The sequence below is a fragment of the Pipra filicauda genome, unplaced genomic scaffold (assembly GCF_003945595.2).
Source record: "Pipra filicauda isolate LSUMZ 115617 unplaced genomic scaffold, ASM394559v2 scaffold194_size2289513_pilon, whole genome shotgun sequence".
In the NCBI taxonomy this organism is placed as follows: domain Eukaryota; kingdom Metazoa; phylum Chordata; class Aves; order Passeriformes; family Pipridae; genus Pipra; species Pipra filicauda.
Genome location: NW_024104303.1, coordinates 561154 through 574244, shown reverse-complemented (window position 1 = coordinate 574244; position 13091 = coordinate 561154). Strand labels below are relative to the sequence as shown.

The following is a 13091-nucleotide window of genomic DNA, read 5'->3' as shown; positions in this document are numbered from 1 at the left end:
TCACTGAACAGGTATCATATTCCAAGGATTCTAAGCATGACTCAGAAGATTTTCCAAGTGAATCAAAACTTCTAAAGAGGGACACATGTGAAACACCACGAAGATCCATTTGCACATAGAGGAACCAATTACCAGTTGGTAAATCAACTACTGGAGAGCACCTTGTGTAAGTCTTCAGGGAAAATTGAACAACTTAGACCTTGGCTTTTGTGGTTTTTCTCTACTCAAAAACAGTTCTTCTCTACTCAAAAACAGTTCTCATAGTTTAAATGAGTAATTGCAAGATGTGGGGTCTCATACGAACAGTGCCAAACACAGAAAATTATTTGATATTTCCACTGCCTTTATGCTGCGCATGTAAGTTTTGTGGCACTATAACAAGAATTTTTACAGTAAGGGTTGTTCATCCCTGTGACACAGAGCCTTTCTCTGGGGATCCTCTCGTTAATGTGAGTTCTAGCATAACAACAGTCATCTGGCATCCCTCAGTGCACTGCTTAGGCACACGGAAGGTACATTAACTGTCAATGGAAAAGCGAAGTTTGTTGCTTCAAGACAGCTTATGCAGTCCTGTCCATAAGATTTGTGCTCCAGACCCTTCACCAGCCCTTCTCTGGACACACTCCAGCACCTCAATGTGCTTCTTGTAGTGAGGGGCCCAGAACTGAACCCAGCATTCAAGATGGGGCCTTGCCAAGTACAGGGGGAAGATCACTGCCCGGGCCCTGCTGCCCACACCATTATGATAAAAAGGGTCACACATGGCTTTTATCCACACAATGGGTTTTTAACCATGTATTTTTTACATACATATTTGACTTTCCTCCAAAAAATACCTATAAAAGACAGGAGAAGCTTACCTAAAAGCAACTAATGAGTTTTTCCTCTCCTAAGGTTTCTGATTTTGCTCTATTTACATACTCTATGTGAATCTGGAAGGCCAAAATTCTATTTGAAAGATGGCCAAACTTAAAGGCAGTGTTGGTGCTTCTGGCTGAAGCAAAGACCTTGTCCTTGACTTAAACTTTCCAGAAGTTCCCTTAGAAACATGCTAAGTGGCAATCTAGCCACTCCATAGTGAAGTCAAATTGAGACTGTACTTTAAACAGGACAAAATTATTTTAACTTCATACCTCTATGACTATAGTTCATTCTGATGATTGTTACTATTTGTCTGGGGAGCTGAAGATCCCCCTGAAATACGTCTCTCCCTTGGCTAGATTCTGAATAAAACAGGCCCCCAAAGTACCGGTGTTCTCCTCAAAAGACTGACCTTAAGGATGAAAATACTCTGTGGGAGTAGGGACTACCATGAATTTTCTACTATATTTCCGAGGTTAAATAACAACTTTAATTTGGCAAAATAAACAAAAAAGTAGTCATCAATAAAACTTATACTTGTGAGTCTTATTTTGCTTGGGTTCCAAACAATGAACCAGCAAGGTCATTATGATATGTAAATTCTACTCCCACACATATTCAGCTTTGCAGCCTACGACACAAAGTCTGTTTTATAAGGTTTCAAATAAGGAGCTATTCTCCTTTTTCATAAGGGAAAGGAATGCACACAATTGAAGAATGCGAAGTACTCATTTCACACAAACCCACTTTCCAAGGCAAATTACGTGCAAGGCATCACATTTCTCACACTCTTGAGTTGGGCACAAGCTCAGCCCCAGCATGCCATAGAATTAAGACACTGGAGACATCAGGCCTGCTGTGAAGGTATCTAAAGAGAAGAGGTCACCAACTCAGTTAGGATAGAAGCTGTGGTTGCAGACTTGCTGATCCTCTAAGAGACTAATTGAAGTACTGTCCCACAGCATATGCAATCATAATGTGCTGGAGAGCTAAATTCCTCAAGAACAAGGGACATAGCAGCTACTGGACAGACCACTTCAGTTCCCACGTGGGACACCACTTCTTGCAGGTGCTCTGTACTTCTTTCTTCCTCCCAAAACAGTATCAGTGAGCAGCGATCCTGAAACCTTTCAGTTTTTGCAAACCCAGCTAACACATCCCTCTCCCCGTGAGCTTTCCCTCAACCATTCCTGCTACCACTGAAGTTCTTTGTGTTTTTTTTTTTTTCTTTCAAGTTTCTGGAGCATGGAGAATGGAAGAAGAAAGCTACTGAGACCTGTTTTTCTACGAATTAGAGAAATTAGCCCTTAATGATTACCATAATACAGAAAATATGGCATATGAGGCATCAGACTTCTAATATACATTCTCCAGGTGAGTCAGCAGTTCTTCATACCAGGAGTGCCAAATTCTTCTCATGCAAATGCAAAGAATGTGCAAAAGAATTTGCGCTTACTTTCTATTGCAAGTACTTTCTATTATTATCAGAACTAGATGGAAGAATTAATGAAGGGTTAATTCATGTCTTAGCTGGAAGTGGAGATATACATACCTCAAATGGCGCATCCAACAACAGGTCAAGAGGATACACTAAGCAAGGTACCTGGAAAAGATAGCTTTGGGAGCAATGACCTGTCTGCCAACAATGATTGGGCTTGAGGACTGCCTAGACTACTCCTAAACTTCAGTCCCTATTCTTGTATAAGTAGAATACCTAAACTACTCAGGGCACTTTAGATATCAGACAAAAATAGGGAATCGAATTGCTCCAAAGTATAATCAGTCTGCAAGAAAGTAATGCAATGCTATGAAGACCAGATAGGCAGCTTCTAGTAAACTGCATCACTCACCATCCAGATGGGGTCAAGGCAATTTTCATCAATCTTCTGTGATGATACTCTTGAAGGATGCTAAGTTTGTGGGCTGGTTCATCCGCCAGCTTAGTTTACTTAGAAGCATCAGTTAGATCCTGAACCACAGGAACTGGAAAAATGGGAGAGGAGGAAGGTCTGACATATAATCTAGGAGTAAAGTATCTGATATTTTCCAGGCACTTAGTGGTTAATTCAAAGCTCTTGGTAAGCACATCCATGCTGAAGGAGTGATCAAGAAAGGGAAGCAAAAGGGAAAAGAAGATAAGTGTTACAAAACAAAATTGTTCTATAGCCCAAATCCAGCAATAGTGTGGCAGGTGTAAGGATTAAGCTGAAAGGATTGTTTGGATTTTACATCAGTCTTCAGGTGGTAGCCTACAGCTATATGTGTCCATCACTGGATGACTGAATGACCACTCTTCCTGCCAGCAATCTTCCTGCTCCCTGTGGCCCCTGGCAAAGTTTTGCCTTAAAAAAAGAAAGAAACAAACCGTCTAAAGAGATTATACATTTTTTTTATTGAAGGGCAAGTGTGCATGAAGCAACTGCAGTTCCTGGATAGTGCAATTGCAGTGGCTGGGAAAAAATGAAGAAAAAGTATATGCAGCAAGTGCCAGCAAATGCCACTTTGTGCACACCACAAACACCTCCTCATACTTTGGAACAGCAGTGAGAAAGGGATAACTGCATGAAAAAGCGAATGAAGCCACTCTCCTCACATTTCTACAGGCTGTATTGTGAAGAGGCCTTTGCTCAGAAAAAGTAGTTGAGCAGAGCCTATTCACCAGTCAGCTGCTCTCCTGTCCCTGCAGAAAAGTGACCTAATTAGTAATTTTTATTACTGGATAGAGATTCAGAAAAATTCTAGCTCAATACTAGTAAGAAACCATTGAAAAATCTGAATCATACCTGCAAGGGCCCTCCAGAGTCTTGCTCTGGTTTTGCAGATGCATTGTTGCAACATACTGGGCTCCTCTTTTGGAAGCAGCATCACACACATGCTCTGTGCAAAAAGCTCTGAAGCTGACAGCTATCAAAATTTACTAGTCAAACATGGACCAGCCAGTGTATTTCTAAAGATACAGTAACTTTTCAGCTGCAATCCTAGCTTTAAACATTTTAAAAGTATGTTTTCATTTTGATAAGCCATAATTAGGCTATTTTACTACAGTAACTTAATAACCCTTTAGATCCTCCTCTACAAAAAGTCTCATAACTTAAAAATGACTTTGTACTTCCTTTAATGTCAAATTTCAGCTTCTTACACTGCTTAACCAGTTATTAATCAATTTAGCTCTTGTTCCTCAGGTAGCCTGGTAGTGTTGAAATTAGAATTAGGAGTCACAGGATAATTAGGGCTGGCACAGATTTTGCGAGGTTTGCAGCCCAGCATGCTACTTTATACAGCCATCGGATCAGAGTGCTCAGGGTTTTATTCTGCTTGGTTTTGAAAACCCTGAAGGATGAAGATGACACTGTGAGATCCTGGATCCAAATCTCACTGAATTATTGATATGGGTCAGAATCAACTCACTCTGTGTGTGTGTGTGTGTGTGTGTGTAAGGACTGGGCCTAGACCTGCAGGTACATGTGGTGATGTTCTCCGACCTGTGTTATGCTGGAGGTCAGATGAGAATAAACGCCATAATCCCCTGTGGCCTTAAATATCTGTGTATTTTTCCCAGTGACTCTTACAACAGAAAAAAACTCCATTTCATTCACTAGAAAATCCAAACAAGACAGAATTAGTTAAGAAAGCTGCTTGCTTTCTTAACTCCTTTTTTGACACTGTCCAAAGTCATATGATGAAAGCTGACGATTACAGTTCAAAAGAACCTGCATGTGTCTTAAGGATCTACTTTTTTCAACTCCAAAATATTTCTTCAGACTGTTTACCAAAAAAGCATAGAGCTGAAAAAAGTAGACAGTGGGAAGAAAAGGTACTTGGAGGCTATAAAATATTTATGTTGTCTATATGAGCCTGCGAAATATAAGCCTTGAATAGTGTTAAATTGTGAGATTGCTAAATGCCTGGGAAAGCAATTACTATCTACTGAAGAAAAAGAGTTTACCCTAAAGCCAAATTAACCTCAAGCACACTAAAAAAATGCTTGTTTGGGACTAATACGGATACCTCCACCAGAGTGGCCTAAGCAGGCATACAGACTCTCCTCTGTTCTGTTCCTGCATTCCCACACACTGAGGGCTGAGACAGGTCTGCATGTGGCTACATGCAGAACTTGTTTCCAGAGTTGTCAGTCTCTTACATGCCTTAAATCCACTTAAAATGGATAACAGAAATTGAGAATAATGGAAATGTCTATAATCCTCAACAGACTGTGAGGCCATTTTACAAGGACAGTCTTTAAAGTTTTGCTATACAAAGAAGTAATCCTGGTACTCAGCACCTGTTTTTGTTGCCTGCACACAATTCTTGACAGTTCTTCTATTCCCATATGAGGGTCCCTTGTTTCCTGCCATGCAGCTCAGTATTAGTAGGAGAGTGGCTGAGAGAAGAGGCTCTTTACTAGGAAATGAATAGACCAGAATGACTGGAGGAAGAGAGGAAATAGCACCAGACAACAGGACGTAGAGCGATTGGGAAGAGGCCAGAGGCCGTAGTGTCAGTGTAGGCACTGAGAGGGTTAATACAACATCTATAACATTTATAACTCAACTGCACTTATGGTCTTTTTTTTAAACCACAGTGGAACAACACCATCACAAAATAGAAGATCACCCCCCCGGCCATCCCTATTCTGAAATTAGTTTCATTGAAACTAGCTCTTCGGTGAAAACTGTGCTTAATCACAGTTCTTGAAAACTCTATTTAGATAGTTTGCATGAGATATGTCAAATGAAAGAGGAAAAGTTTATTAGGATTAAGCTGAGAAAGGTGTATTCAGTGTTTCTGTGATCAACTCTTATTAATCCAGTCTGGGTCTCTTCACCAAACTCATTTGCCAATGGAGAAGTCAGCCCAAATACCATCCACTAGACATACATTTTTTTCAGAACAATTATCTGCAGACTAGAAAGATTCAAATTAATCTCTTTAAGTTACAGCCACTCAATGCTTTAAAACTGTTGCACTATTAGTAAGGACATATATAAGCATGTTTTGTTTTCTGAGTATATCATCTTCCAAGATCTACTTCAGCTGCTTAAGGAACGAACGATCATTATTTTCATTATTTTCAATCTGCAAATAGAGGTTTGCATTAGTACTCTGCCTCTGAACTCTTTGGTGTATCTAACCAGAGGCTGCTGCAGAACATGTAGGAACAAACAGTACCCAACACAATAACAAAGGTTCTCTCTCTGATCAATTGTGAAATACAAAGCATGTAACAATACACATGCCTAGTGACTGCATTGCATTCAACAGCTTTATAAGCAGTACTCAGATAGGCTGGTAGGTAGTATCATCTCCATTTTACAAATAGGTGATTGATCTCCAAATAAATCAGAAAGATTCTCTTGAAGGAAAAGGTTACTTACCCCAGGAGCAGATCCAAGTTTCCCATTGACTGTTTTGAGCGCCTAACTAGGGACTTGCTGACAGAAGAGGTACCCAGAAGAACACATTCAACACAGCATATATGTTTCTGAATTGCAAGACCTAAGGCCTGCCAAGGAATTTTACCAATAGTTTCACATGAAAACCAGTGAATCGAAAAGATAAAGAAAAGTGTGCAGGGGGTCAGTACAGTATCTGCAAAAAAGGCTCAAGAGGAGAGGAGAGAGGAATACAGGTACAAGTGCCGCTCTATGGAATAATGTCCCAAAGGTATCTAGAAAATCTCTTTATGGGACTGTCCAGTCATCTTGGTCTGCAATATGAACATAGCACAGTCCAACACTCCATGAAGGCTCAAGCAGACTTTTCCCCTTCATTTGGGTCAATTCAAAGTGAGACAAAGATGTTTATGGACATCAAGGTTTCCTGTTTTGACTTCTATCAGAGTCAAGTCCCATTCTAGAGACAACAGGTCTTTACCCTTCTTCAGTTTCTTCAGGTTTGATTTAATCAACAACAGCAGAAGCTGCTGGGAGGAAAAAACCTGTAGATTGAGAGTATTTACTGATTCCGTTCTTAGGCTTACAATAGGTAAGCCATCAGGATAAAAGTTCCTCCAGAAGTATCTTACTACAAATAAAATGGGGGAGCATGTAGAGCTGAAAGCTTGTGTGTTACAGATTGTTTGTTCAGTAACCCATCAGCATGCCTGTGTGCTACCTGCTCCCCATATTTGCTGACATACCACACTTCCTGCATATGCAAACCACAAGAAAACAGAGCAATATTGGAATACTCCAAGGTGGAAACTCGGTATAAAAGCCTGCAGAAATGCCAGTGGAAGCAAAATCACATATTTCTCTGCATCTTCAACCCACATTAAATTTTAAAAATCATTCATCCTGATGAAACATAAACCAACAAATGCTTGAGAAATCAAACTCACTTTTCACTACACAAAATATATGATACTGCTTCTTCTGAAATCCTCCTTCTTGCTGTGTTGTCCAAGTCCAAATTAAAAAATACAGTTACTGCATTCTTCTACCTATCAGTGTAGAACTGGTAGGAATTGGGAAACAAACCACAAGTTTGTCCAGACAACTAGCTGTCAAGGCTGAGAATAATGTATTTCAAAGGTCAGGAATTACTGACAAACACATCATCTACCAACAAGCCACAGGCTCTATCTGTATATAAACTGCAAAATATTGGCCTGAACTAACCCAAATATATTATTTTCTTGTTTGGTACCAGTTTGGGCCAAGCAGTAATATACAACATCTCACAGCAAGTTCACATCTTACAGCAAGCTCCCAGCTTTTCCACTTCAAAGCAGTAAATTAGGACCCACTAATTAAAACTGCTAAAAATCATGTAAGTACATCGACATCTCTAAGGTATCTGTCTTTTTTTTTTGTAATTTTTTTTCCATACAGCCACAGCTTTAGTTTTGCTTTCCATCCACTGTAAATACTGTATCCATTCTGGATCTGTCTAAGTGGACAGGTAAAGTGCAAAGCCATGCAAATTTGATTAGCTTACAAGAAGGTATTAATGCAATGCTGACGACCCTCACTGATTAACTCCAGAGGCTCACCAGAGACAAATATTTAAGACTAACAAACTCCACCCTATCTAGCAGCCACAGTTAACATTTCATACATTTCCCATTATTTCTGAAGCCTCCTCCTCCCCACCTGCTGTTTAATGACTTGAATGACTCGACTTCCCTAAAAATGAAGGTGGGAAGAGAACATGCTTAGCACACAGAATGAAAGGCAGTTTATGCTTTAGGACATCTTCCTCGCACTTACTTACTCTTGTAGGAAATATGTTCTCATTGTTGATTTGCATCTCGATCCAGTCCATGAGAAGATTCATATATTGGGGTGCTGGCAATGCTGTGGGCTTCTTGTACTTCAAGTCATCCTGCCACCGGTACTCGTACTTAGGGCCTCCAGACATCACTGGGCAGCTCTTCTCTGTGCAGAACTCACAGATAGTTCCATAAATGAGGTTGATCCTATTGAAGAAGTCAACCACATGAACAGCCACCCAGTCATTTTGGTCTTCTCCACTGGGCACCTGCACAGCTGCTTTCAAGTCCAGGCCTGAGTTGAGAGATGCCTGCGCTCGTTTGTGAAGTTCAAACCTCTGGGTTCCAGGCTCAAACTTGCGTTTTGGACGGAAAGTCTTATCTTTATTAAAGACTTGCTTGAGTGCTATGGACATGTCTGCTAACCTTCTGCTCTGCAGCAGCTGGCAGAAATGCACGTCTGAGATTTAATGCAGGTATCTGAAAAGAGTTGCTCCCTATCACAGGTCCTCCAGGTCCTGCTCTTTTTCCCAGAGAAGCTCGTATCAACTTTGTAGCAATCTATTAGCTCTTCCTCTTGAAAGCCTCCTCAAAAGGCTTCATGTCCCTAAGGATATAGAAACAATACACATCAGTGGTAAGCTCGAGTCTGATCTTGACAGTTTGTTACTGTTTTACCACAATTTTCTAGTAATTATAATCGGAAAATATGTAACAAGCTAGCCTTAAAAACTGGCCAACCACTAACTTGATGATGAATTCAAAGCAAAAAAAAGGTACCTCATTTTTCAAAGTATTATGGAATTAACTTCTCTGTTCTTTTTAAATATCTACCCAAATAAAGGCTCTCAAGTTATAAAGTTGGGATTTCAACAAACCTCGTATAATCTCCTGATTTTAAACCCAACCTTTTCATTTGCTGCATTTTTACAGAGATCATATAGCATATAAAATGTGTGTATAAGTTTAGTAGACAAAATACTATGTGACAATTTAGAAGGTTTATCTAACTGCTCCTGAAGTGACCAGTGGTGCCTCAAACATTTGCCATAGCTGTACTGCTCTTCTCTGTAGGGAAACAAAATCCCCATGCAAAACTTCTTATTTGTTCTCCATTTTAAATTACTGAGCAATTTGCTTTTGCAAATGTCATGGAACCTAGTTAGAGTGAAAACTACAGTATTGCACAGAAATAACTCCTGTTTCCCACAGAACTGCATGGAGATTGTTACTTTTCTTGACCCACCTTCAGAAATTCAGTAGTGGACTCAGTTTTCTATTGAATTGTATAGAATTATTAGAAAGCAACTGTAAAGCTGCCACTTCTTTTGTATAGCTCTATTCATCTTCTCTACAGGGGAATACTTGGCATTGTTGTTCTTAGAAAAAAAAAGAGCTTAGACTTTGTGTTGTTCCATCTAACCTACTCTGGCAACAAAGAATGGTTTTAATAGTGAGACAGGTTGCATTAGAGCTTTGTTTACTCTTATACTTGAAAAAGAGTATATCATCACTAAATGTAGGCAATTAGTAGGTGATAGGGTAGATAGGTGCTCAGTTAGACTTTTGTTCTAGTACTGAAGATTTTATGAATAAAGACAGAGAACAAACATTTTATTCTGTGCATTATTTAAATTTGCACAGAAATACCAAAATCGTATCCTATCAGCAGCTGATGAATTCTTATGAGATTTTGTTTGTTCCATTGTTTCATTTAAGAGAAATCATATCCATGAAAATTTTACTAGGCTGTGTGTGCCTAGCACTAAATTCTTCTGAAAACAGTTGCCCTAAGTTTTGCCGAGGGGCAAAACAGAAGAGAAAAAGATGCTTCTTTTTTCTTAATCACCACGAGAAAGCAACACCTTCCTAAGCAAGAAGAAATTTGGTGTGCTACACCCTGTGCCCTCACAATAGGATGTAAATGCCATAAAAAATCCTCTCCCAAATAGTTGAAAGATTAGCTTTCAGCCAATTTGTCAGCAAGCAGCAGTTACACAAAACCAGCAGAGAAGTGCTTTTTTTAACTTCTGCTGATGGCATGATGAAGGGATACTCCAGTTGTGACTTTATAAACAGTCATTCTCTCTGAGCCAGCAAAATACAAGCAGTATGGGAATGAACTCCAGGGAGATTACTGTCATATCTGACACACCCGTTCAGTAATGCTCAAAAACAGAGATCCTGCATGATCAAATCCAGAGATCTTGAAATCTGACAAAGGTCACGGAAAGAAGACTTTAAAGAAAACTAGCCTTGAACAGTTAAGCGTTGGCAGGAAATGAAGGTACTTTTAAACAGTCAACAGTCAACTTTGCCCTGCAGTTTGTTGTTTGTTGCTAAGACCCATAACCTCCAGCTCTCAAATAGTCTGCAGCAGACAGCTGTTTACTTAAAAGCCTTTCAAAGAATAGGCAAGTACTGCTGCATAGACTGAGCTTGTGACTGACACACTTGGAGATACTGTGGAGTCACTGTCTCAGTTTGCAGTAATAAGGAGGTTAACTCCAGAGTTTCACAGCTCAGGTAACTACTTGTTTTCCCATTTTAATATACCTGGTGTTCTTATGTGGCTACTTTGACCTTTCTCACCTGCAACTATTCACCAGAACACGCGAGGAATTTTTATTTACAACAATAAGCTGAGCACCAAATAAGACTCATCTTCAAAAGAGACATTTTAAAGCACAGTACTCACCTGCTGTTGAACTTTTTCCGGGAAAAACAGAACATATAATATTTTATAAACTATTTTCTACTGAATATGCAAACATAATTAATCATATTAAATACATACTGTTTCCCACTACTCTCCATACATTCAGTAAGTCTGCATAAGACCAATTAAAACAGAGAAAATGCAAACAAAACATTCAGCAAACAACTTATTATCTCTAGTCTTCTGTGTACCAGGAGTTACATGTTGAAATTGTCTGTGGAAGCAAACACACATCCCAGTCAAATTCGCCTCAAACACTCATCCAGAAGATTACTCTACTGTGTAGCCAGGTGAAACCGTTCTTTAACGGTTTCAAGGCAGAATCAGGCCAAAGAATTTCCTATACATTTCCTGTCTGGAGAGTTTTCTTTTCAGCATCTTGCAATAAAAGCTAAGGGGGTTTCCTCTTTCATCTTTCTGTAACTTTACACAGTACAAAAATACATTCTATCTTTGCAAAGCTTGCTTGTAGAAGTCAAAATCACTGCTTAGCTTCTCTTAGAGAGACAGCTCTCTCAAAACGTGACCAAAGGCTCTGCAATGCCATACTTGCTTTCTCATGCATTTTCATGTGCAAGAATGAAAAACAGAAAAGTGTATGACCTGAATTTCACAAAAATACTGCACTGAATCAGCCCTCTGAAATAACTTTTTGCATCCTGCTTCTTGATGGTATTTGCTGTTTAATTAACCCTTCTCTTCACTCAAATGCTAACAGAAATGAATGAAGAAATAAACAAGAATTTAGGTTTTTCTGAACAAGTTAAAAACAGCATCACCATTAATTACTTCCCTAGACTAAAGAAGCTTTCACTTTACCCACAGGAGACAAATGAACAGGCCCACCTAATTTTCAGAAAAGATTAAACACAGAGACTTTAGCTTTCTTCTCCTTCAGAGGCTGATGCCAACAGGAAAGCTCTAGCCAAAATCTGTGGGCTCTAAGAGGATCTTTACTGCTTAGGCAACAAAGAGGCAGGAGTTAATGGTAGGATGGCCACTCCTCTGCTTAGGACTGAATCACTAATCCATGGCAGGAACTCATTCACCATTAGACTTCTGCCATATTGCTGTACTGTTTGAGTCAACAATCAATGATGAGAGGTTTGTTATTCCATCCCAAATCATATACTGTCAATTAAAACTTCGTACTGGAGGACAAAGACGTGAATGAGAAATGGTCCCAGTTTCATTATCTTGGTGTCTGGAGACGTACTTCAGAGCTGAAACACTGTGAACAATATTGTGGTATTGGTTAGACTGGATCACAACTCCTTGAAATCTGTGGCATAGTAGCAGCAACCCTCATTCCACATAAAATTAAATTTGAATATTGCTAACAGATACTTTGCAGATTACTGTCGTATCATAGTAATATCAGCAGGACTGCTCCTGAATACTTGCGTCAAAAGTGATAGAAACTGGCTTCTGGTTTTTTATTACAGATCCTAACTATACAATGGGGTATAAGGAATGACATTGTCACTCATGATATTTGGCTTAATGGTATACAGGGACAGTGTTCTGCATGCTCTTCTGAACTAGATGCTTAACATATGACTGTCCTGATAGGGGCAGCTCAGAGAGGTAACTCCTTCCAATCATTCAGTTTCTTTTCTTTCTTTTCAGAGCAATGTATTTCTGAAAGCTTGTGACAGTCATCAACATCTTTTCCTGATGGACTATTCCAAAACAAAAATAATACAATTGGGTGAATTTCCCTGCTGGCAGAGCCATGAATGAGAATTGTAAGCACAGATTAGGAGATGCTTAGAACGGAGAATCAGACCTCACAAGCTCCATCCATGGCATCAGCACAACAGTGATCAATATTGTCGCCAGCCTTATGCACATACAGAAACAGCAATTCAGTCTAAATATCAGATATACATCTGGAAATAATAAACCAGTCCTGTCCATGCAGATTCCACTAAAAAAAAAATCCACAGCAAACCACACACTGTGATTGCCATCATATCTGAGTCAAATACCTGAATTAAAAGCATACTATATCATTTTGTAATATATTTTCTATTAGATAATGGGTAACAAGAGTGCTAAATGACACACTGTTTACAGACACATACCTTTCATCACAGCAGTCTAGCAAGCAATACACAAGCTTTAGATATCTGCTGGGAAGGTAGCTGATATAATTCTTGTTTTATTAACCCAGAAAGTGAGAAAACATGACTTCTCCAGAACCAAACATAGAGTGAACTGTCTATCCAGCAGGACATTAAGAAAACTCACTCTGCATCATCTGATGTTTACATTTTTCTCTCCAAAATCTAAGTC

The 13091-nt window shown here is 39.4% G+C and overlaps 1 protein-coding gene across 8 annotated transcripts in view; it reads right to left on the bottom strand.

Moving 5' to 3' along the window:
* Nucleotides 1–13091, bottom strand: part of MOB3B (MOB kinase activator 3B) — a 92189-nt gene that overhangs the window by 44250 nt on the left and 34848 nt on the right. For all 8 annotated transcript variants that reach the window (XR_005563229.1, XR_003539625.2, XM_039380409.1 and 5 more), the window contains one exon: nucleotides 8073–8681. Coding sequence is in view for 6 of the 8 variants with exons in the window: in XM_039380409.1 (XP_039236343.1) it covers nucleotides 8073–8490 (418 nt within the window). In the remaining 2 variants the exon portion in view is untranslated. The remainder of the gene's footprint in view (nucleotides 1–8072; nucleotides 8682–13091) is intronic.